This window comes from Durio zibethinus, chromosome 10 (genome assembly GCF_047325235.1).
Source record: "Durio zibethinus cultivar Kanyao isolate XHJ-2024 chromosome 10, ASM4732523v1, whole genome shotgun sequence".
In the NCBI taxonomy this organism is placed as follows: Eukaryota; Viridiplantae; Streptophyta; class Magnoliopsida; order Malvales; family Malvaceae; genus Durio; species Durio zibethinus.
This window is the reverse complement of record NC_143171.1, coordinates 9,170,009-9,193,160: the sequence shown is the minus strand read 5'-3', so window position 1 is coordinate 9,193,160 and position 23,152 is coordinate 9,170,009. Positions and strand designations below refer to the sequence as shown.

The following is a 23,152-nucleotide window of genomic DNA, read 5'->3' as shown; positions in this document are numbered from 1 at the left end:
TATAAAATTCATCACCTAATTTACTATGTACGAATTATAGTAAATTTTTAAAGTTACCTCTTGTGTAATTTTTTGACAATTTGGAATGAAGTTGCTTATACATGAGAGGAATAATTTGACTTCAATTTATTATAAGAAAATGAAAATTGTATTCCTAAAAGAACAGGAAAATAGTAAGCACTAAAACGCCGCGTTTTTTTGAACCTAAAAGATGTGGGCCTTGGCCACGGTTGATGACCAACTAGGGCTGAACCCACGGGCATCAAAAGGCAACTGGGACAGCGATACTCCAAGGAAAGCCCAGCCCACGCGAAAAATCTACCCGGCGTTCCTCTGCGTGGTTCAACAATCGAAGACTTCACTGCCACAGCTCTAGGGCTTTCTCCATTTCTCCGCCCAAAAGAATCGCAAAACTTCGATCATCAAGGCCAATTAAAATGGTTGGTAAGTCAAATTTCCACCAAAATTTCGTTTCAACTGATCTCTTTGCTTCCACTGCTAATCAACTATTCTATTTTTTTTTTTTTAAATTTGCAATGGCTTGCTTAGGGCCGCAATCTGAGAGAGAAGAGAAAGTATCGTTGGAACTCACGGAAGAAATCCTTCAAAGCATGGAAATCGGCATGGTTTTTAAGGATTATGTAAATTCCAACTCCTAATTTATTCTTTATTTTCAATTGTTAGCTTAAAAAACATTTTTTAAATGGTTTTTTTCTTCTTCAATTATTTTTAACAGAGCGGTAGAATCAGTTCAATGGATATTCATAGAACATCGAATTATTTAGTAACTGCTAGTGAAGATGAATCCATCCGCCTTTATGATGTTTCCAGTGCCACGTAAGCAAAATTTCGAAGTATTTTATTAAACTTGATGATTTTTCTTGCTTGGTTAATTTGAAAATGAATTTTCTTTGGTTGAGTTTATCATAATCTTAACCTTAAAACCTAAACCTCAATTAATATTGCTTCAATTGAACTTTTTCAGATGTTTGAAAACAATTAATAGCAAAAAGTATGGGGTTGATCTAGTTTGCTTTACTTCGCATCCAACAACAGTTATTTACTCTTCAAAGAATGGTTGGGATGGTGTGTTATCATTGTGACTATCTGTATGTGTTTTTGTTTGGTGTTATTTTCGTTTTTTTATTGATGGGTGGAGTTTCATTGTTTTAGAATCATTGCGACTTCTCTCATTGCACGATAACAAGTACTTGCGGTATTTTAAAGGTCACCATGACAGGTTTGGTCTCTGATACCAAGTAAGTGCGTGCACCCAAAAAATATCTGTAATTAGGATTTGACGTAATGACATTTGTTGTTGTTTTTTTTTTGTTTTCTTAGAGTCGTTTCACTTAGCCTATGCTCACGAAATGAATGTTTCATCTCTGGTTCCCTTGATCGAACTGTTCTGCTTTGGGATCAACGCGCAGAGAAATGTCAGGTGAGTAGGATATTTAGATTGATATTTAGATATGCTTTTGTTTCCTCTGAATTTTCTAATTTATTGTTTGTATTTTAGGGTCTTTTACGGGTGCAAGGCAGGCCTGCCATATCTTATGATGATCAAGGGCTAGTCTTTGCTATTGCCTTTGGAGGATACATCAGAATGTTTGATGCTCGCAAGTATGAAAAGGTTCACAAATTCATATAAGATAACATTAAGGGTTTAGCTGTTTCATTGATGGTCTCTTTTTTATTTTGGAAGAAAAGGCAATTAATGAATTGGGAACTTTGAATGTGTTTAGGGTCCTTTTGAAATCTTTTCTGTTGGGGGGGATCTATCTAATGCTAATGTTGTAAAGTTCAGCAACGATGGACGACTCATGCTTTTGACAACTATGGATGGACATATTCATGTGCTTGATTCATTTCGTGGCACACTTGTGAGTAATCAAACGGTTAAATACTTTTCATGTGAAATTTTCAATGTTCTATTTATGCTTGTTGAGATTCTTTTTCTTTTATTGTTGTTTTTAGTTATCTACATACAATGTGAAGCCAGTTTCTAGCAATTGCACATTAGAGGCATCTTTCAGCCCTGAGGGAATGTTTGTTATATCAGGTATTCAATATCGAAATATCTGACAATTTATATTAAAAAAAAATTCACCAGTTATAGCAACCTAAAATAGTTTATCATCTTCATCTTCCTTGTTTGATAGTATATTATAACATACTTATCATGTTTTGAAGTTTTGGGCGAGATAGTTGTGGATGATTCTGTGAAAGTATCTGAGTTTCTTGGTTTCCGACTTGCAGGTTCAGGTGATGGTCGTGCATATGCTTGGAGTGTAAGGAGTGGTAAAGAAGTATGATTCCTTACTCCCCCAGTCACTTCTGTCTCTGTCACTCTTCATATTATTTACTTAACCTGGTATATATCAGCCGAGTTGTGGGCATACTTCCCTAATCACTGTTTAGGTTATTCTTTGGAGTTCCCTTCAATTTGGAAGATTATACCAATAATTAGAAAGTATTCAAGGCATTTTCAATGGTTCCTAGTAATTCTAAGACAAATAATGCTTTTCCTTTGTTATTTGCTTTGAAAATTTGTTAGTCCTCAACCTTCCCTCTAACAGCCCCAAGGAAAACAAGAATTTGGAAACATAAAATACAGTAAAGTTACTGCTTGATTGCTGACCATTAATAGTTCTAATATCATATATTATTTTCTTTTATATTTGAGTATATACCTCACCCACTTTAAAATATTTCCTTCCTTCAACATTTAAGTTCTCTAAATGGTAATATTGTTCTATTCTAATAGTTATTCTCTTCTCTCCAGGTTGCAAGTTGGATGATGAATAGTGAACCTTCTGTCTTAAATTGGAATTGGATGAGCACTGATACCGAGCCTCCTGTTATTAAGTGGGCTCCTGGGAGTCTTATGTTTGTAACTGGGTCTACCGAGCTATCATTTTGGATTCCAGATCTGTCTAAATTGGCAGCATATGTTGGAAGGAAGTAGTGCTCTAATTGTTCCATGCCTATAATTTCAAGCAGCATTTGTAAGGTTCATCACTTTTACTGATAGAAGATTTGGTGCAGATGGTCCTATCTCTGTTGCTTTAGTTTCATACATCTGTTAAATCATTTAACAGACAGGGATCTTTGTTTAACTGACTCACTAGCAAGGCAACTGTGCCCTGTTTATACAACTTAGTCTTACTGGTCCATGAAACTATTTGTTGAGAGCTGTTTTGTTGATGTTCCAGTGCTAACTTTCCTGAATCTTGTTACTGCATTGGAAAAGTATACGAATGAGAACAACTTGTAATTTAGGTATAAATTTTCAACATATGTTGTGAATTGTGTAAATGATTAAGACCATGTAGAGCTGTTTGTCTTGTTGGTCAACCTGCATGTTAATCTTTGAAGTTTAGTAGGTAGGTTTCCTGTAGTTTATTGCTATCTTTCATTGTTCGGCCGTTTTTTCTTCCTGCTCTTCCACTCCATGTTATGAGCTAATTACTGTTCTTATTTTGAGACATGGGACCTGACTATGGAGTTATTTCAGAAGGCAGAGAAATGCATGATGGATTTGACAGAGATATGAATTCAAAACAATTTATGTAAAAAAGCATGGAACCCTTTGGAGAAACTTCAAATAGAGAATTTTGTACCAAAAATGGTAAGAAAACAAACTAGAGATGGAGCCATTGGATCGCTTATACAAAAACAGGCTGAAAAGCTTAATGCTAGTCGTGACTCGGTCATACTGGTAACGGACGTTACGTACTTGGGAGCCTCAAAAAGTTTTAAAGATCTTCTTGGATCTACAGCTAAATCCCTATATATCTATCAACCAGGTGCTGAAGCATTGTCTATAGTTTCCTCATTTCAGTCTGCTCTGTGTCTTCATTTCTCCTTGAGTCTAACCTTCAATGCCCTAAAAGTCTTCATCTCTCATTAAGTCTGAAAATATGTCAAACCAAATAAAGGAAACATGCATCCACCCGAAATCTTGCCGGTAGGGACCCTTTCTCAATTAGAGAAGGCTGTTTCCCTTGATATTGGGCCTGTAACAGACTCAAGAAAATTAAGTAAACATTAAGAAATTAACATATTTGAGAAGTTGAAATATCTATATGCCTGCATGACCGCATTTGATTTTTAACATCCAAACAAATGCCATGGGTCACGGTTCGCATGTTCATTATATTGAAATCACGGCGACACTAAAATTACATATAATTGAGGTTAGTCTTTTTTTGAGTCAATTTTCTCATGAGCAATTCGCTGGTGATCCTTTAAACCGTATACATATGAGCCCTCCTTTGCTCTAATACCATGGGGTCTCTCGCAATATTCCCAAACTTAATACGAAAGAACTCAACTCCCATCACCACCATCAGCACACAAGTTCCAGGGTGATCCCAAACACCCATCCATGCCCACAAGCACTAAGATCCCGAGTACTGACCCTTATTGAATTCACATAAGGGCATGCGACCCCGATTCTTATGATGGTATCTCCATTTAGCATGCTGAGAACCTAACACCATGTTGGCACGGACCATTCACAAGCTCTCGTACCTGAAACTCTGTGGCACAACACAAATGCTAGTTGACAGTCAACCTAGAGCCACTTTAGGCTATTCTCATTCCCACGAAGTTCATATCTTGGGGCCTCGCCCCTTAACTTGACTTTAAGTTACCCGCACACATGATGGACACCCACCATCATGCCTGTCTCTCATCTCGAGTTACTTAGATGTGCTACACTAGCTGCAGCACACTTCTATTGAGTGGCCACAAGGATCTAGTAGCATACCTACCTGCTAGCACATTCATCCATCAAGCTCGATGGTGCCCCTTTTGCCCAAATACCATTTCATGATCTTTGGTTACTTATCGATCTGACTCAAAGAAGAAAAATAGAGGGACATAACGAAAGCTACTATCTAATCCCACGGTTTAATGCAAAAGTGCTATACAAGACCCATCGGCCCTAACCATTCTCCGATTTACTATGATCTAAGGAGACCGTGTCACATTCGTTTGACAATGCCTTGTCCTTTCCCTCATTTCGGATAAATAGATGAAACAAAAAAATACTATAACCCAAACTCCTTAGTCCTAAGGCTTATCAGTATCAACCCCTTTAAGGTCCCACCTCAATCTCTGCCGTGGAAAACCCTTTGCCACTGGCTAGTTAAGCACTGGTATAAGTTGTTCAAGTTCTTTTTTTTTTGTCGAATTGATTGTTCGAACCATCTTCAGTCCTGCAGTCCTGCTTGAAAATGGCTGGATCATTAATACTGTCATTAAGTCATTGAAGGTGACAGAAAACCATATCCTTGCAATTTGCATAGAAAGGTAATGTTTCTCTGTTGATAAAACTAATGTTTCATAAGCTTTAACGTTCTCTAACAGGAGAATAAATTTCGTTAACTGAGTGTCATATTCCATCTATTCTTTTCTTAACCCTTCCTTGTATGTTTAGCTTATCATTATCATGGAATATTCTTGGCAATAACACAGAAAAGTTACGATGTTTACGCGTCAATTTAGTTCTTTGCATGACACATGTCAAGTTCGGGACAACTTTGTACATAAAAAACAAAGGACAAACCGATAGTTGCACCATATTACAGCCATAACTACTAGCTAATTGAGAAGACGGTAGACATCATAATAACATGATTAATACTGGGATGAACAAAGATGGAAGGTAATATTCATCAGATAAAATCCTGTGATCTGCCTGCAGATGAGTCGAGGCTGAGCTCAAGTGACGCACGAGAACCAGTGTAACCATCATAAGACGTATACCAGCTAGAGTAGGAGCTGTCTGTTTCGGGCTTGATATTGCTGCAAAACGTATTAATGTCTTCACCGTGCATAGGAAAGAGAGGGAGGGTTTCAATTTGTGGAGCAGCAGCTTCTTCTTCATCATCTTCGTGTTCCTCTTCGAGGATTCCATCAATGAATTTTTTCTGGTCAAAGAAAGTGTAAGATGAAGAATATGCAGGATCGATGCCAACCCATCCAAAGTTGTGACTCAAGGATTCATTTGCACCTGTACTGCTACCACATGCTGATATTGAGCAATCCTGGTCACAGTAGTTGAGAGTCAGAAAGGAGTAAATGTAGAGTTGGAACCATTCCGAGTATTCTATATACTATATTGTGCCCTTTACTAAGGTTGAGAGATATTGTATTGTATGGGTCCCCTTCTTCTGTATTGGGCTTGAAAGGGAAAATTATTTTTGCTTCAAGAAAAAACTTCCATCTGTTTGGCCTTTTTAGAAAGGAAACCAAAGGGGTTCTTTCCTTTTATAGATGTTTCAAGGGATCGTGGAATAACATTATTTAGTAATATTTCTTTAGCTACTTTTCTAATTTTACAGCAGATATATTGCAACAACTGTTAAATTCCTTTGCAACTTATTTAACTTCTTACTGTTTTTAACAGTTTTTCAAACTTATCATGACTAGAATGTAATTTTTGTGAAAAAATTAAACCTTCAGGTAGCTCTTTCATTTTTCCTTTTTCCTGAAACTTCAGGATAGCTCTTTCAAGGCACAAAGTTACTGTATCTCCAACAATTTTATCATCATCACTTACCCTAAAACTCTTCTCCATGGTTATAGACTCATAGCCATAGTTTCCTATCTGCCCAACAGTAAGCACACCAGTTGAAGGAGACGAAGGAGAATAACCTGCACAAAATCACAAAAGTCCATTTGAAAAAAAACTCCCTAGCTATCCTTTGAAAAACAAACAGACACCCATAATAATATAAACAAGTAAAACGAAGCTATGTACGATTAAAAAAGTCTTAGAAATTGAAAAACAAAAAAGGAAAAGGAAAGGGAAAGAGAAAAGAGAAAACAACCAGGATTTATGTTGGGATACTTGTTATTATGGATGGAATCAGCTTTCCAGCCACCATTTGCAGGTCTTTGCATGGGGACATGATTAGTTGTGGTAAACCTTTTCTTCTGCCTCTCACGAGCCTTGTGGTTCTGAAACCAATAAAAAACATTCTTGCCTTCGATTTTTCCGTACTGTCTAAGTCCAGCAGAGATCCTCTGAATCTGATCTGCACTTGGGGACCTAACTCCATTGTTGTAGTAAAGGTCCTTTAATATTCTAATCTGGTGAGTGGTAGGAGTCCACCGAGAACTACTTTGCCTGCAAAGAAAGCTTCCTTTGCCACAGCCGCTACTATCTTCATTTGGTTGCTGTTGGTTCTGCTGTAGTTGGGGTTCCATGAAGCATTGGAAACGACAAGAAAACAAATAGAAGCAAACAAAGCTACCAAGTTAGAGAGAGAGGGAGAGAGAGAGAGAGAGAGAGAGATGTAAGTGTTAGTGTATGAAATGGAGAGAGCAAGGAATGGGATATAAAACGAGAGAGGGGACAGGCAGGCGCAGGGAGGGATGAGGAGAGGACATATCAGAGAAAATATCTGAGACAGGACTGAAGTTAGACAGGGCGATGTTCATAAAAAGGGTAGGAACAAAAGAGGCATAGAAAGGTGGATATCAGTGGAATTGCTGGGATGAAAAGGCATGACGAGGCATGGTATATATTGATTAAGCAGCCTTGATGAGAAGAGACAGAAAAGAGAGATATTAGGGAAAATATACGAGGCCTGAAATGATATATTGGATGGAAAAGAAAGAAAGAATGAAGAGAGGGGCCCTGAATGAACGAATAAATGCCATAATATTTGATTAATTTTTGTGTGTTGTGCGCTTTAGAGATATGGTCCTCTTTTTACCAGGCCCCGAAACCAGATTAGAAGATATTCTTGTACTATTACTTCTACTTATGTGAATAATGAGCAAACACTGTCAATGAATTCCAAGAAACAATGCTTTCTCTAGGATTCATTCAACAGAAGAGCACACATTTAACAAAGTACTTGTTCTATCTTTTCTTTTTTTTGTTCACAGTCAATCTTTTTTCTTTACTGATCATGTCACAATCTTCCATTAGTGTTTCTGTATTCCTTATAGTGCTTGATTACCCTATCCACCAGCTGATATGCATTTTAAGAATTTCAGGGATTTCGCTTCTCAATGTTGTACTTGAATTGAGAGCTCAGGAACTCGGGGGACCGCTCAGGTTCTATATGAATATGCTTTTAAGAATAAAAAAGTGATTGAAATCGGTTAAGATTTTTTTTTTTTGAAAAAAAATTTAAATTTAAATTTTATTGATGATTATTTATTAAGATAATAAATATATGATTTATAATAATTTATTTTAAAATATTTTATTTTGATATAAAATTAAATAATTTATCTATTTTAAATTTTTATCTCTTTAAAAAAAAATGCTGTTAAGAGGAATAGAGTTGGATACTAGGTCTAACAAGTACAGTCCTGACAATTGAATTTATCATATGACTAGCTTCCTTTTGCAGGAAAGAAGCAGCTTTCGCAAACGAGTTGTTTCTCAATCCTGAATGAGCAGTTTTTGAAACTATCAGTTCATGTTTCCAGTTTCTGCCTTATTTTCCTGGCATTGCTTTCCTAAATTTTGTGGTCGATGAAATACATGCATTTGCTTAGAACATTGCTAATTATTTCACAAAAATTTTGAAAAAAATCCCATACCAAGGTATAAATCATTCTGCAATAAGAAAATCATCACAGTAGAATTCAATTGTTACTACCCAAAGGTGTGAAGGAGAGAAATGCAAAATAATTTTGCTGTCAACACGGCTAGTCAGTCCTATAAGCTATAGGGATCACTTGCCACAAAAATATGTAAGTCGATAAGTGCAGTAGCATTAAAGAAGGGGATTGTAGATAACAGTTTCTTGAGATTTTGGGGCATTGGGGTAAGGCCACAGGTACTTCATCAGTTTTCCATTTTCGTTTGAGTATATATTCTTATCATGCCTTAATCATTTATACTATGACATTCACATGATGAATGGTTGATATATAAAAGGCCTTTTCACATTAGTTTTGAGGCAATCTCAAATTCTAAAAGATTATTAGACTACGTCTGTTATAGGATATCGGAGATCTAACATCCTACTTTCATGATTTTATTCTTTGTAAAAAAAAAAAAAATCTTGATAGGGTAGACTGTCGCTTATAAGTCGTAGTTCAATTCTTGACTGTTAAGGATTCGAGATCCTTTCTCGTCAACAATTCTCTGCATGCACGAGTGGTTTACTTTTCTCCCTCCGGCATCCTCAGTTTAGAATTGGTGTAATTGACTTGGAAGATAAATCAAGAAGTAGTAATCTTCATATTTAGCTATTCAGCCCCCCATTTTGATCTTCTTTCACTTTCAAGATCCAACTGCATAGAAATAACATCTTTAATCACTTTTTGTTCCTTTCCAGCGACCTACTGAATTTCTTGTTGGCTCGTGTGTGTGCATGTGTATATGTGTGGTATAGACGCCCGAAAAGGCACCAGAGGGGAAGCAACAAAAATTTGTTGGAATTAGTGTTTCTTGTTCCTTACACTGGAACATTTGATTCAAAAGTCTGATAATTATAGCCTAAAAGAAAAACTTGACGCTTTCTAACTTTCTTATGGGTGGGGAAACAAAATCTTTTTTCCAGGATTTGCTTAATGGGAAATATTTAATCTCCTTGAATTCCTGTAACAGTTTTATTTCCTTCTTCTACAATTCAGACTGCTGCATCCTCTATCTCACTCTCTCTGTCCTTTCTTTCAACCTTTTCAGATTGTGTTATTTGTTCGATTTTGATCCTATCATCATGAGATTTCCCCTCCTTATCATGCAAATTTTTTTTTTTTGCATTGATTTTCTAGCTCTTCCCAAACACACACTCTCTGGTTGTTGGTATATTGTTTCTTAGCCAAATAATAGTGTAAATACTAGTTGAGTCTTGATAAATTTTTAGCTTTCACTTGCTAGTGAAACCCCGTTTTTTTTAATCTGTTTTCACTTATCCAAAATCCCCGACTGATGCTGCTTACCTCATAAGAAGTGGCCTAGTAGTATGCAGCCGGCTGTGGTACACTGCCTTTTCTTTCGGGTAATCATCCCTTTTGCTGTTATTTTCTCCCCATATCTCCAAAGATACATTACAATATCATTCCATATCTCTTATCTCCCACCCATCTCTCTCTTCTAGCTTCTGCCTAGCAGTCCCATTTTCTTTTTTGCTTTCTGTCATTAATTCTAAAGAAAGTGACTGCCAACCGTAGAGTAAGGCAAACCCTAGCCGCAAGCTTTGCTTTTTTCTTTTTCCTTTTACCAATCTCTTTTTTAATCAATTTTATTTACCATATTCTTCTGAATGAAAGTAGTACTAAATGCATTTCAAGCTCAAACAAAACTTACTAAGAAGGAATAATAGGCACTGAAGTTTGATAAGAGACAGTGTCTTGATATCTACTTCTTCTAGGGTTCTAGTGTGGACCCAAATTTGATGCAATTAGGGTTTAAAGTATTTGGTTTGGTCCACAAATTTTTTATATCTAGTCTTACTAGTTGTATTTTGACTGAATCTCTACCACTATCAGGGCAAGTTAAAGTTTTGGTCTAAGTAAAATGTTTTTGAAATTGTTTACTTTGCCGTCAACGGCCTCGACTAACTGGCTCCTACTATTAGTAGAGTACATTATATAGATCAACACGTGGATGTGAGGGATCAATTCAAAAGTTGCTTTAAATGGTTCATAAATCTTATCTTTTTGCACTCTCAAGGCTCAAATGTGTGGATTATATGTCTTCTATTTCGTACTTCTGCTTTTTTTTAGCGTACTACTTTGGTCTTTGGTTCACTCGATCGGTCCGACAAACTATATATCTGCTCCAGATTTGTTCTTGGACAAATTATTTGTTGTACCTGCATGTCTGTCGTTCTACTTTGATTAAAAAAGCAATTATTCCCTATGTTCAAGCCATATTGAATTTGAATTGATTTGATGGCTGAAGGTAGCTAGCTAGCTCTGCACATACCCATCATGAGCCGAAATCTCAGAAGTAAAAGTAATTGAAATTTGAGTGCAAAAAAATGATGAACATATTTTATCATAAAAACTTCGAGTGATTTACTTAACAAATCGTTTTATAGAACCTCATGAAACATAACTCACTCAGTGGTAAAAGAAAAAGAGAGTACAGAATCTCATGTTCCTCAGTACTTAAAAGTACAACTAATGCTATTAACTGCAATCCATCAAAATTAAGCAAGCACCTCCACCCGTGTTAAGCCAACCATAGGGTCCGAAGCAGGAATCCAGTTGTGAACCCGATGCATGATTTTCAGAATGTGACATCAATACACGCCCTCCAAAGTTACAGGTATATGAATTTATTCAAGTATAAATCTTGTCTTGTCAACTGCCATAATGTATAATCCTAAAATCAAGCACGAGATTCTTCCCTAACAGCCTCTCTACGAGGGCTTTAAAATAATAATAATAAAGATTTTATACCTTCACAAACACTGAAATGCTTGATAACTTGAACAGAGAATCCTAATGTCCACAATTGACAGACATTCAGCAACTCATCAGCTGCTGCCCTGATTCATTGTGATACTTCTCTTATTTTGCAGGGACTCTTCGAGGCTCCAATTGCTCATTACTCTTGGTTAACCCTCTGGCCTCCTTTCTACCCCATCTTCTAAATGGTTGCCTTTTAACATGGTGATCAGATTTGGGAGAGTTTAATCTCTTTGGTTTCTCTGAATCATAAGACAATGGTTCAATTCCTTGCAAGTCAGATTCTGGAGCATATCCTGTTGGCCGTTTCAATTCATCCATTCTCCTAAATGTGATCGATATCCTAAGAAGAGAAGCAATACAGCAGGAAATTAAATGAACAGAATTAAAGTACGTGCTTCACAGCAAACAATGAAGACATCATAATTTCAACTTGTACCTCTTTGTAGGAACTGCAGGCACACAATGTTTAGCAATGTCTGCTCCATTTCCATTTAAAACCAGAACTGATCTGAAAGGAGAAATAACTGAGTTTAAGTTTTAACTCAATTATTGTAAACTAAATAATAATTCCATGACTTGACAGAGGGGACCAGTTAGTGCATGAAAAGAATCTTACCCCACAGGTAGGGGAATTGCAATTGAACCAGAAAACTCGCCAGCCCCTACAACCTTCAAATTTGACCCGAAAACCATGTTGCACTCACTAAGAAATGACACAGTACAGAATGGTCTAACAAAATCATGGTTGTCAATGTGAGGAGGTATGCAGTCGCTTTCTTCATAAATATTAACAATACAACTGTCAGGCACACACGTTGAAGGAAGCACATGCCATCTGATCAGCCTTCTAATGATCACCTTGAAAAGATCAGGTATAGGATCTACAACTTCATTTTGAAGAATGCCAGGCGCGCTACCATTTTTGTCCTGCCACCAGAAGGTAAACGTAACAAAGCTTTTCAACCTCGAGTTACTGCTTCTTGTGACTACAGTGTCTTCAGGCACTTAACTAATCTTCAAAACAAAACAATGATATGGAAAAAACCTACCATTGCATAATTGTAACAGCAACCAAATTGGATGGTTACACGTCCTTTTCCCCTCATCCATTTTTGCGATGCTGTAAATGTGCGTTCTGTAGAATATATTCCACAATGAATATTATATGATATCCTTCAACTTCAATTACTTAAATGTGATGCATAATGTAAACATAATATTTTGAGAACTGTTAATCTGCAACTGCACAAGGACATATCTGCATGTTTGCATACAAGGATAGCAGAAAGATAAAAAAACTTGTTTCCAAAGACACAAACCATATTACTCTAATGCTCCATTCACTTTCTAAACCTACTGACTCTCTTTGCTGCATATATTTGGGTATGACATCCATTAAGAACTCACACGCTAGAAGACTATATAAATTGGATTTAGAATTATAATGATCTATGGATTTGAAACTTGCTTCTGGATAATCCACTGAACCACCAACTGCTTCCACCGAGGTCTAAAAAAGGTTTAGAGACAGACTTGCATATCTAAGTCTATTCAGTCTACTGAAAGCCATTAAAGACAGAAAAAGAGGAAGTGTAAAAAAAAATGGTAAATGGAATTATAACACAAAGAATTCGTTATCAGGAACAGGATTGAGTCAGCCACTCAGCTTCTTCTTTGCTTGACATACAAAAGAAAACTGAGATCCCCCATAAGGAATGTTTCGTAGAGATAACTGAATTAATTAAGTGAAGCCTATTTTTGTGGTCTAAGTTTTTAACTGAAAACAAACGTGCAATATTGCATAATAGGCAACAGAGCAGAGCACCGAAGAAAATACCAAGAGCATTTAAAGACTTGGAGGTTCTGTTCAGTTAATTCAACCACTTTGAGGGTATATTAAACTAAAGAATGCTGCATACCCATATATATGTGCTCCTTAAATGCTGTTATAGTAAGTTATTGATGCTAGCACATAACATGAAAAATGCTAATTTCCATCACTTTTTGTTCAGTTAAGCTACAATTTTTATTAAATAAAATTGCATGGATGTACCTATAACAAGGTCATCAAACATAAAAAAAGAACCCTAACAAGAGAAACTACTTGAACATTAAAAAAAAAAAAACATATGTACAAATCAAAATATATTGCATAAGCACACAACAATTAAACTGTACGAACAAGTTTGGCAATATGTAAATACTAACCTTTCAACTCTCCATTTCTCCCCATCTCCTCAAGCTTATAAACATGGTCAACTATCCTCTTCTGCTCTGCAGCACTGAAAATTCCCATGTGAAGTTCAAGACCCTCGAGAATATTTACAAACTTCCCTTTAACTCTTTCGAAACATATAAAATCTTTCTTCCTCTTCACATTCATAAACCTAATGCACTCTCTCTGATCCCTAGACAATTTAGGCTTCTCAACAACCTTGGATATCCTCAACTGCCCAGTGGAAGCAGTTAAATTAACAATTCGCTTCCTTGACTCTGACTGCCTTTGCTTTTCTTCTTCTACTTCATCAAGCTCATCTTCCTGTGCCATGTCTGCCCATGATAGACGAGGAACTGAGGTTTGAACCAAATGCGACCCACTGGCAACTCCACCACTAGTGGATGCTTCTTCAATGGGTTCAGACAACCCATTTGCCTCATCTTTCCAACTACCCAATGAGTTAGTATCTTCTTCATCTTTTGAACTTATGATCGAATTTGCGTCACAGTTATCATGATAATTCTCATTTATGTCGTGTGATTCTTTATTAAGGGGAGTAGAACGGGTTGCATTCAAATCTGTTTTGGCCAGCTCAACACCTCCTTCAAGTTCTACAATCCCAATATAAAACAGAAAATCTACTTAGGATATTGTACCTTTAAGGTCACTAGATAATGTAATATCTTCCCCAATGCACTGGAAATCATTAATAAAGTTCACAACTATTGCATTTAATACAAAATTATTACTATAAATAGTATATTAACTAACCTTAAAAGTGTAGCAAAATCCATCCTCCTATTAGCAAACACAAACAGTAAAATTCCTTTCCTTTTTCTTATACATATAAACCATCATTGCAGTATCTATGGCAAATTACTACAAAAATTCAAAGACTAATTCTTATTTCTAATTATTTACTTTAATCCCAGTTATAAAGGACAATTAGCAAAAAAAAGAACATCTTTTTCCAGACCAAAACAGAATCTAAACAAAGCCCACCTTTTCAGCCCAAAGTAAATATATGTATAATCCAAAGAAGAAAAAAAAAGAAAAGCTAATCGCAATCTAGAAATTTTAGAAGGGAATAACCCTTACTTTAAACTTAAGTAAAGCGTAGGCAACCAGAGAAACGGAGTTTTAACACTACAATGCTAAAAACGAGGGTACCTGGGTCGAGAGAACGGATTCGTCGGGAGAGGGTTTGGGTGCATCGGTGGCAGAGACCTCTTGAAAGGAAAGGGAACCACGTGGTCAAGAACTCGGAGGCGATTCTGAGTTCAGAGGGCTGGTACTGCACGAGAAACGGGTCGTCCTTTTTGACTCGCTCGAGATCGTTCATTGGGGTTGTCTGAGTCTAAACTCGGGGAATAGAGAGTGAGAGATTCGGAATTTGGGTGGTTGAATGCTGTGAGAAAAAGAAGCGAAAAAATCAAATATGTGGGTTGATCGGGAATTGTGATTAAGAGCAAGATTTTCGTGAATATAGAGCCTAGGACGTAAATGTCATTTTAAAGATTCTTCAGGATATTTTTGATATTTTGTTTTACTGGATCTTGGGCTTGGATCCTTAGTTTGACCCAAATGTTTTAGATTATGGGCTTCACAATCGTGGATTATTTCTTTTTGTGGCCCGAGACCAGTTTAATTTATTTAAAATATATTTTCTCAAGTAGTTGTACCAAAAATACAATTAAAAACCAAGGGATAAAAGAAATATATTTTTATTTTTATTTTATTTAATTTAGAAAAAACAAGGATTTAGTTATGCTATGTAAGCATTTGAAAATACATATTAATATCAATAATATTAGTCAATAATTTCAAGCGATAATATAATTTAAAATTACTTAATTAAAGCTTTATTTATAGGTATTTTTACTTTTTATTTTTTAAAATAAATAAATAAATAAATAAATACAAATAACAAAAAGCAAAAATAAAGAATAAAAGCATCTATTCAAACAGAGCATAAAAAGCTTAAATGGAAACTGAGATAATTGTTTTTCCTTTTTTTTAAAATTTTCTTCAAATTCTCATAGTAATAATTTTCCCACATTAAAAAAAAAAAAAGAAAAGAAAACCCAAACCAATCTATAGCTATTAATAGTAGTCACCCAATTCTTAGTATTTATATACTGTTTTAAGAGATAGCCATTTTGATGACATTTGTAATTTTTTCATTGGATATTCATAAGTTTTTTTTTTTTTTTTAATAGCAAAGGTAACGAAATTAATTGTTTGGAGTTAGAAAAAAAAATTCAGTCAGAAGGTAGCTTTTGGATTCGAAATAGTATATATTAATATTTATAAATTATTTAAATTTAATTTAAATAAAATTTAAATTTAAATTAATTATTATTAAATTAAATTTGAATTTAAGTAATTTAAATAATCGATTTAATTAAATTTAAATATTTTTATATTTGATTTAAATAATTTTATAAAATTAATTAAATTTTTATATTTAAATATATTTTTATTATTTTAATTAATAAAACATAACAAATTTAAATTCGAATTCAAACATAAAAATTAAATTTTTATTAAATATAAAAATTAAATTTATTTTTATATATTAATTAAATATAATCAAATAAATTTAAATAATTATCTCAAATTAAATTTAAATTAAAAAAATAAAAATTAAATAAATTTAAATCAAATTTTAAATCTCAAATTTAAAATGAAATTTAAACTCAGAACTATTGACGATCGATTACACCCTACGACCTCTTAAAGAAATTATCAACCTGTGCAATCACTGTTCACCAAACCTCCTGATTTCATACCATTTGCCATCCATTGATTAGCAGAAAAATGAGGACATAATAATCTTTCTCAATTTTTAGATATTTTTGAAAAAAATAATCATGACAAGACTAAAGCTTCTGCACAAAGAAGCTTCTGGAATCGATTTCATTGTTGAAAAAGAAAATTGAAACTTTTGAAAAGCTTCTCTGGACAAACGGTAGCGATACAAAAAAAAAAAAAGAAAAAGAAAAAAGTAAAGGGAATGGGAAAGGGAAGGGGAAGGGCACGACTAGAAGAGAGAAAGCCGACACAAGAAGGAGGGAATCGCCAACCGGAAGGACCAAATGGAGAGGCAACGAGAAATGGAGAGATAGAGGGAGGAGAACGATGGGCCGACGGTAATAGTAACGGCTTCTGTTGAAGACCAAGAACAATTTAGTCTTTACTTTTCAAGTTTTTTCTCATTTAAGTTCTAACCTCAACATTGTCTTTCTAATATTAGAAAAAATTGAAAAATTATTTGAATTTTTGGTCTGATATGTGGTAAGAGGAAGAGATTTGAGTAAAAAAGCTTTGCTTTGCTTTGGTACATAGTTTTTCTGATTTGTTTTCATTTTTTGTTCTTTTTAGGGAGTTGCGTTTGTATTGAAATAATATTGGGTTTTCGGTGTGCAATTCAAAGGATTGGATTGACAATAATTATGGCGGTGGTAGGAGGTCTAATCAATTTTATTTTTTGTGTTCAATTGTAACAACACTGCAATTAAATTGATAAGAATTGAAACTTACTGTCATTTTGGCCTTTTCATTTGTTACAGGATTGACATTGAAGTAGGTAAAGGTCTTTACATTGTGATTTTAAAAAGGAAGGAAAAGTGGCAATTATAACAACTTTGATCTAATTGATTATATGCTGCTGTTATTAATTTTAATTTTATATATTTTGTTGCTTAAAGACAAGTTGAGTACAATATTTGGTTAACCTATTTTGCTTACATATATTCAAATTGAAGTTGATTTTGATTTGCATTTTTATAAAAATATTATTTGCTTAAATCTATTTAAATGAAGTTTTATATATATTTTTCTTTAAATAAAACATGGATGTCCAGTTTCTATATATTTTTTGCTGTAAATAATGTGCAGGTGTTTTTGCATTTGTAGATTAATAGTTTGACCCCTTCTGCTGAAGCAATTGGATTTCTTTCTGCTGCACAGGTTTGAATTTGGCCCCTTTTTATACATGTTTGTTTGTAATTAAACCAAACAGCGGAAATAATGAGAAGTAGAATACTCAATTTTTTATTCATAGTATTATTTTTACCATAACTTTAAGTTCTTCATTTGAGTTTTTTCATTATGCTTCCATTGTGCCATGTCAGACATGACAGTAGCAATTTGTAATTTGGACATTAATTTGACAATAGTCATTAATATTTGGAAGCTCAAATTTGCCCACCATTTTTTCTTATAGAGCAAATCAGTGAGTGTTAGGTACAAGCTGTTGAGATGGGGCAACTTGAATCATATGGTGCTCTATGCAGACTTCATGAATCTCATGATTTAAACTATATATGTATGGGGTACTTTCTTGCCTACATTATTATAGCTCTCAATTTGATGTTTACACCAATCAATAATCTGTTGATACTTGAATATGAATGCACATGACTGAGAAGGTTGAACTGATTTCGTTAAATTGGTCCTCAGTAATTGTTAATTCTTGATCACAAATCATTACAGATCATTAATAATTTTTTGTTACTCTTGGTCTTGCTATATGGTGAATTTTATCCATTTTGGAAGCTGTTGATTTTCTGGTATTTTAATTTTGCAGGGTCAGTTATGGTGCCAGATGGGTTAAGAAACCAATTGATTTCAAGAGCTAATATACAAAATATTATGATTATTGCTATAACAAATGGGAAAGGCTTGGAAACTATGACTTTTCCCTAAGCACCCAAAGTTAGAAAATGGTCGTCCCACATTTTTAAACAACTCTTATGTAGCGTGGAATTGTTGAGAGGCTTAATATCATCATAAAGGTGGGTGGGCCAAAGCTTTTTACATGTAATGATTTTCAATTTTCATAATTATTATTGCATTGGATCGTAACATTTTACATATTTGCATGGTTTTTGTTTTAGCAAACTTTACAGTGATCATCAGTTACTTAGTGTTGCAGAAATAATTGCTGATCTTCCCCTAGGTTCTATCATGGAATGTGAACTCCCATTTCATTGACTTTGTCCATGGTAGGTGCTACATTCTACCAAGGTTAATAGAAACTATGGGTGTTTATTCGACTAAGGTTAACAGAAACTATAGTTGTTTAATTTTTTTTTAATGTTATTTCTTCATGTTTTTATGCTATCATTCTTGCTTTGCAGTCTTGTTATATCTCTTTAAATACAACTTTCACATCTGTTTTTATAATTTCAATTTTTGTAACTCAAGTTCAGCAATCATATTTATTTCCAGGACTTTTTTTTTTTTTTTGAATTTGTACTTTAGTAACAAGTTATTAATCTAGACTTCACCAATAGTTATCAGCTGAAGAATCCCTGCCAAAAATGTTAAAATTGAGGTATGGATTTTTTACTTAACTCTAATCCTGCTTCTAAGTGCATATTCCTTATTTCTTTTTTATTAGTTAGTTATTCTATTAATCATAATTATTTTCTCACTTCTAGCATTAGGGATTTTATTATGTATTATGCGATATTGCATTTTGTTGTAGAATCTAATGGTTAATTGAATGTCGTTTCATTTAAATATTTAAGTTAATATTAGATTTTAAATTATACTATTATCATACATTTGACATTAGATCCTTGCGACATTGTCGTGGGTTGCATTCTAGTAATAGCTTCATGTAAACCTTGATGACATGGCTCGAAATGATAGGGTATAAAAGTAAGGAGATTTGATAGCTCCCGCACAACATATCCACCCGAACGAAAACAAAAGGGATAACCATATCCGTGGCTCTGCTACTACAGAAAACACACACGAAAGCAAACAATGGATACCAGTATTCTGCAGTCCCTCGCATCAAAATCACCCCCATCAACCAACCCTGTTTGCCCCAAAGCTTCATCTTCAACAACATATATCCAGGTATGTTTACATCGTCGACCACGGTTAGTTAAAGTTTGTTGCATGAACAGCAGCACTGATAATAGTAGCAGCAGCAGCAGTGCAAGTGGTAGCAAGGCACCACCACCAATAGCGCCACCAAACATCATTGAAGTACGGTTTAAGAGGGGATCAAGGAGGCGTAGGCAGCTGCAGGAAGATGGTTTCGGCAAAGGGCAGCAACCTATGAAGGCAAAGGCTGCAGCTGATCCAGCTCCAAAGAAATGGGAAGAAATAAGCATCACAGAGAAAGCTATAGCGTTTTATGTGGGAGAGAAGGGTTGGCTCTTCTGGCTCAACAAGTTTGCCTATGCTTCTATTTTCATTGTAATTAGGGCTTGGATATTTTTCCGGTTTGATGCACCAGCACTCAATCTTTACGAACTTGATTCTCCTCACTTTATCTCCAACCTCCATGTTCAAGGGTTCTTGATAGATACCACAATGCAATGTCTTAATATGGTTTTTACAGTCTGCAAAGAATTTGTAGCATCTAGTCTAGTGAATAATAATGAGAAAATTTAGTCATTGCCCCCATGATCCTCATCTCACAGCCTCACCTTCCCAATCCCCTCTTCCTCCCAACAAAACATTTTTCTATCACATACTACTCTGTTATGCTGAAAATTAATAACATTATTGGGATGGAAAGCGATACATTACACGTTTATAAAAACTAGCACCTGAAAAGATAAATGGCTCAAAACCATAAAAAACAGCTATCAGATACACAAAAAAACATAGAAAGCTGCCTTAGCGGTTAAATCAATGTCCAACCCGTTAGAAGTGTAAACAACTAAGGGTTTTACTACATGTGTATTAGCAGAGCAATCCTCGGAATCTTATTGAATGTCATATTTACTAGATGTGATACAGCATTTTAATGCAAAAAACTGGACAGCAATCTGATTGGATTTTAAATACAGTTCATAATAGTGTATCAACTAAGTCACAATCATTTTAGCATACTTCTTTGAAGTATACAATCAATTAGACGAAAGACAGCTAAAAATAGCACTCTAGAAGCAACCTAAATTAATCTCAGAGGTACTTCTGGAAATTAAAAATCAGTTGCAAGATCCAAAAAGATTAAAGGATTGAACAAAAAAAAAAAAAGAAAGATTTGATATCATTGCCATAAGTTGAGAAAAGATTAAAATATCATATATCCTCATAAATGAATCACTAATTTGTTCAAGATAAATGACAAGCATGTACATAAGCGGCAACTTGGTCCAAATTTACCCTTTTCCAAGAAGGGTTGGTGTTGCAGCTTGATAAGGAAAGGGATGGGTGCCTGCCAATTTGAAGCTACACCAGGGTTTAGACTGGGATAGGGAGGATATGTTACAAGTTAAGGTTGCTGGTGGCTCCTGCCATTTGGTCAAATCTGGAAAACTGCGGCTCACCATTACCTCGCAAACCCAGTAAGGGGGAATAAAGTAGTTCAGGAGTACATGCCACAACAGAAACTGATTCCTTACATGTCCTGAATTCAATCTTTTGTTATCCCAGCCATGTACAAATTCCTCAGATGCTAATCTCTTGGTTCCAAGTGCTTTATAACCCAAAAAAGGAAAATAAAAAGGATGCAGAGACCTGGTTACTGGTAATAGAACCGACCAGTTGATCAAATCTAGCATTAAAAGCAAAACAAAGAAAATGTTGCTTCACAGGCCAGAGTCAGAAGTACCTGGTGGTATGGATGCATTGCAATTTTTGCACTGCGAAAATACCAGACTAGATCAGAAATGTAACAAATGGTATGTTTTGTAGAATTTGATACAATCATGTAGAAGAATGTTGAATCCAGTTTAGGCAGTAAGATAAGACCTGTGACTGTGAAGAGTAATTATGGAAGCCACAGCTGCAAATCCAGTCACCATTTCGCCATCCCTTCAGTACAGAAAGAGCCTGATTACCAGAATTCACATATGGAATCCCAGGGGTTTGGTTTCCAGCTACAGGCCATGTAGAAGAAGCTAATTGAAGTCCATAATTATCAGCCCCACATACAGACCAGTTGGAACTCAAAGGAAGCGACTGTTAGAAAGCAACACTGCCCACAAATCCAACATTCATCTTTTGTTCCACTGCTCCTGGGGCCCTGGCAAAATAATGTGAATAAGTTGGGAGAGAAGCTCCAGGCATTGCAATTGCTGGCATTGCTGCTACCTCCTTTGGTTGCCCGCACTTTTTTCTTGATGCATAATTGTTGTTAGTGCAACCTATTGATCCATTGCCACACATATCCCAACCCACAATGCAGCCACGAAGAAGGCAAGGAAGCCAAGTATACGCATGCCAAAGTACACATACAAAAAACACAAACCACTCAACCTAATTGATACTGATTTCCTAACCCTAACTTCATAAAGCAGATATCAGTATATTCATTCAACAGGTTGCATTCATAAACAGACGACGGCAAAGGATTATGCTTTCCCAATGGCAACTTAGTCGACAAATGATATACAAACAGTTGCTTTATGGCAAATTAACAAAACTAATGCAGAAACAAGCTCAATAAAGCTCCCTCAAGTCATTGTTTAAAAAAAGCACATTGCAAATCTTTACTTGGGAAAAGTAATATCTTATCTTGACATGCCCTTTGTTCCATCTCAGCTAATGAAACCCCAACTTATTATCAAAACTCAGATCCAAAATAAACTCCAGAACCCAACCGTTATAAAAAAAAAAAAAACCCACCTTCGATATATATTCATAAGCTCAATAATTGAATTAAAACAGAAGAAGAAAAAGAATAAAAAGCAAAACCAGTTGAGTAAACACAGCCAAGAAGAGATAAGAAAAAACCATTACAAGAAAGGTTTTGGAGAGAAGTACAAACTGGCCAGTGCAGATCCAATCACCAATACGAGGAAGCCACTTGGAGTCAGCTGGAGTTTTAGTGTCAACAAGAAGAGGCTGCTTACAAATGTTACAGAAAGATCTAAAAGCGTAGTTCCAGTTCTTGCAACCGCTGCTTTCCCAGTCTCCTTCTCTCCCTTCTCCCATTCCTCCCCTCTCTCTTTCTCTCGTACCCTTTCTTCGTTTGTTTATATGTAGCTGAAAGAATAGAAAGAGCTAGGACTAACGAGCTTGTTGCTTTGGAAGCTGAAGAAAAGGAGGGGATACCCAGTAGAAATTTGAAATTGCTGCAAATTATAGCGAAGCCTTCGTAGTCGGGATCGAGCGCATTCAATCAATACGGTGAAACAGAAAATTCTTTCTCAGACAGGGCCAAAACCAGAACAGAGATGAGGACCGACAGTCTAACCTGTCTTTGGTTTAAAGCCGATGTTGTAAGGTGGTGGTTTATGTGGGCTATATTTCGTTTCAAGACTCTGACCCATCTCTTTTTTGGCCCAAGAAACTAGCTTCTTCTAAGAGAGTGGCTATTATCCTCAAATAAGGACGGACATTAGACATCTGACTAGAGCCTAGAGCGGCAAAATAAATCAAAATTTAGCTCAATATTCATTATGATATGGCGAAAAAATCAAGATTCCCGAGTTACAATAGTTTGCTCGCGCCTGGACTTTGCAGTCAATGTACATATTGAATGGTGAGGAGGTAAAAATAAAATTGGCTAATCCAGTGCAGTGCGCTCGGGATTAAGCCAAGGCTTGAGTGTTT

At 35.3% G+C, this 23,152-nt stretch overlaps 3 protein-coding genes and 2 pseudogenes across 7 annotated transcripts; 2 read left to right on the top strand and 3 right to left on the bottom strand.

Moving 5' to 3' along the window:
* The first annotated feature begins 360 nt into the window (after positions 1-360).
* LOC111292890 (Transducin/WD40 repeat-like superfamily protein) lies at positions 361-3,357 on the top strand. Of its 3 annotated transcripts, none has more exons than XR_016345734.1 (11): positions 361-444; positions 550-641; positions 737-837; positions 986-1,086; positions 1,174-1,240; positions 1,342-1,441; positions 1,520-1,633; positions 1,746-1,883; positions 1,978-2,062; positions 2,260-2,374; positions 2,786-2,925. XR_016345734.1 is itself a non-coding variant. In XM_022885513.2 (11 exons), the coding sequence occupies exons 1-11, from the start codon at positions 438-440 to the stop codon at positions 2,966-2,968; spliced, it is 1,038 nt and encodes a 345-aa protein (XP_022741248.1). In that variant the 5' UTR covers positions 361-437; the 3' UTR covers positions 2,969-3,357. The 3 variants fall into 3 exon arrangements, 2 of the variants coding, with proteins under 2 accessions (XP_022741248.1, XP_022741247.2); XM_022885513.2 differs by having other exon boundaries at positions 2,260-2,309; positions 2,786-3,357; XM_022885512.2 differs by having other exon boundaries at positions 361-641; positions 2,260-2,309; positions 2,786-3,357.
* Positions 3,358-5,576: 2,219 nt separating this feature from the next.
* LOC111293288 (protein WUSCHEL-like) lies at positions 5,577-7,369 on the bottom strand. Its single transcript, XM_089766712.1, has 3 exons — positions 6,843-7,369; positions 6,572-6,666; positions 5,577-6,056 (listed from the first exon to the last, which is right to left on the bottom strand). The coding sequence occupies exons 1-3, from the start codon at positions 7,219-7,221 to the stop codon at positions 5,685-5,687; spliced, it is 846 nt and encodes a 281-aa protein (XP_089622838.1). The 5' UTR covers positions 7,222-7,369; the 3' UTR covers positions 5,577-5,684.
* A 3,583-nt stretch (positions 7,370-10,952) lies between these two features.
* Positions 10,953-15,106, bottom strand: LOC111292405 (RNA demethylase ALKBH9B-like). Its single transcript, XM_022884791.2, has 6 exons — positions 14,792-15,106; positions 13,612-14,232; positions 12,453-12,538; positions 12,020-12,330; positions 11,840-11,911; positions 10,953-11,743 (listed from the first exon to the last, which is right to left on the bottom strand). The coding sequence occupies exons 1-6, from the start codon at positions 14,961-14,963 to the stop codon at positions 11,503-11,505; spliced, it is 1,503 nt and encodes a 500-aa protein (XP_022740526.1). The 5' UTR covers positions 14,964-15,106; the 3' UTR covers positions 10,953-11,502.
* Positions 15,107-16,423: 1,317 nt separating this feature from the next.
* Positions 16,424-20,050, top strand: LOC111292864 (uncharacterized; annotated as a pseudogene). Its single transcript, XR_016345733.1, has 7 exons — positions 16,424-16,773; positions 17,006-17,085; positions 17,540-17,593; positions 18,213-18,420; positions 18,523-18,630; positions 18,890-18,962; positions 19,283-20,050. The product of XR_016345733.1 is annotated as an uncharacterized LOC111292864 (transcript).
* Positions 20,051-20,655: 605 nt separating this feature from the next.
* On the bottom strand, positions 20,656-22,787 carry LOC111292175 (uncharacterized; annotated as a pseudogene). Its single transcript, XR_016345469.1, has 4 exons — positions 22,259-22,787; positions 21,347-21,853; positions 21,207-21,237; positions 20,656-21,071 (listed from the first exon to the last, which is right to left on the bottom strand). The product of XR_016345469.1 is annotated as an uncharacterized LOC111292175 (transcript).
* Between the last annotated feature and the right edge of the window lie 365 nt (positions 22,788-23,152).

Excerpts from the sequence above, each read along its gene's own strand:
- LOC111292890 (XM_022885512.2), top strand. The coding sequence starts at position 438 with ATGGTTGGTAAGTCAAATTTCCACCAAAATTTCGTTTCAACTGATCTC. Across the intron at positions 642-736 it reads GCATGGTTTTTAAGGATTAT|AGCGGTAGAATCAGTTCAAT; the intron begins GTAAATTCCAAC and ends TATTTTTAACAG. Across the intron at positions 1,241-1,341 it reads TTTAAAGGTCACCATGACAG|AGTCGTTTCACTTAGCCTAT; the intron begins GTTTGGTCTCTG and ends TTGTTTTCTTAG.
- LOC111293288 (XM_089766712.1), bottom strand. The coding sequence starts at position 7,221 with ATGGAACCCCAACTACAGCAGAACCAACAGCAACCAAATGAAGATAGT. Across the intron at positions 6,667-6,842 it reads GTATCCCAACATAAATCCTG|GTTATTCTCCTTCGTCTCCT; the intron begins GTTGTTTTCTCT and ends GATTTTGTGCAG. Across the intron at positions 6,057-6,571 it reads CCATGGAGAAGAGTTTTAGG|GATTGCTCAATATCAGCATG; the intron begins GTAAGTGATGAT and ends TACTGTGACCAG.
- LOC111292405 (XM_022884791.2), bottom strand. The coding sequence starts at position 14,963 with ATGAACGATCTCGAGCGAGTCAAAAAGGACGACCCGTTTCTCGTGCAG. Across the intron at positions 14,233-14,791 it reads AATCCGTTCTCTCGACCCAG|AACTTGAAGGAGGTGTTGAG; the intron begins GTACCCTCGTTT and ends TTGGGATTGTAG. Across the intron at positions 11,744-11,839 it reads CCTGCAGTTCCTACAAAGAG|GATATCGATCACATTTAGGA; the intron begins GTACAAGTTGAA and ends TTCTCTTCTTAG.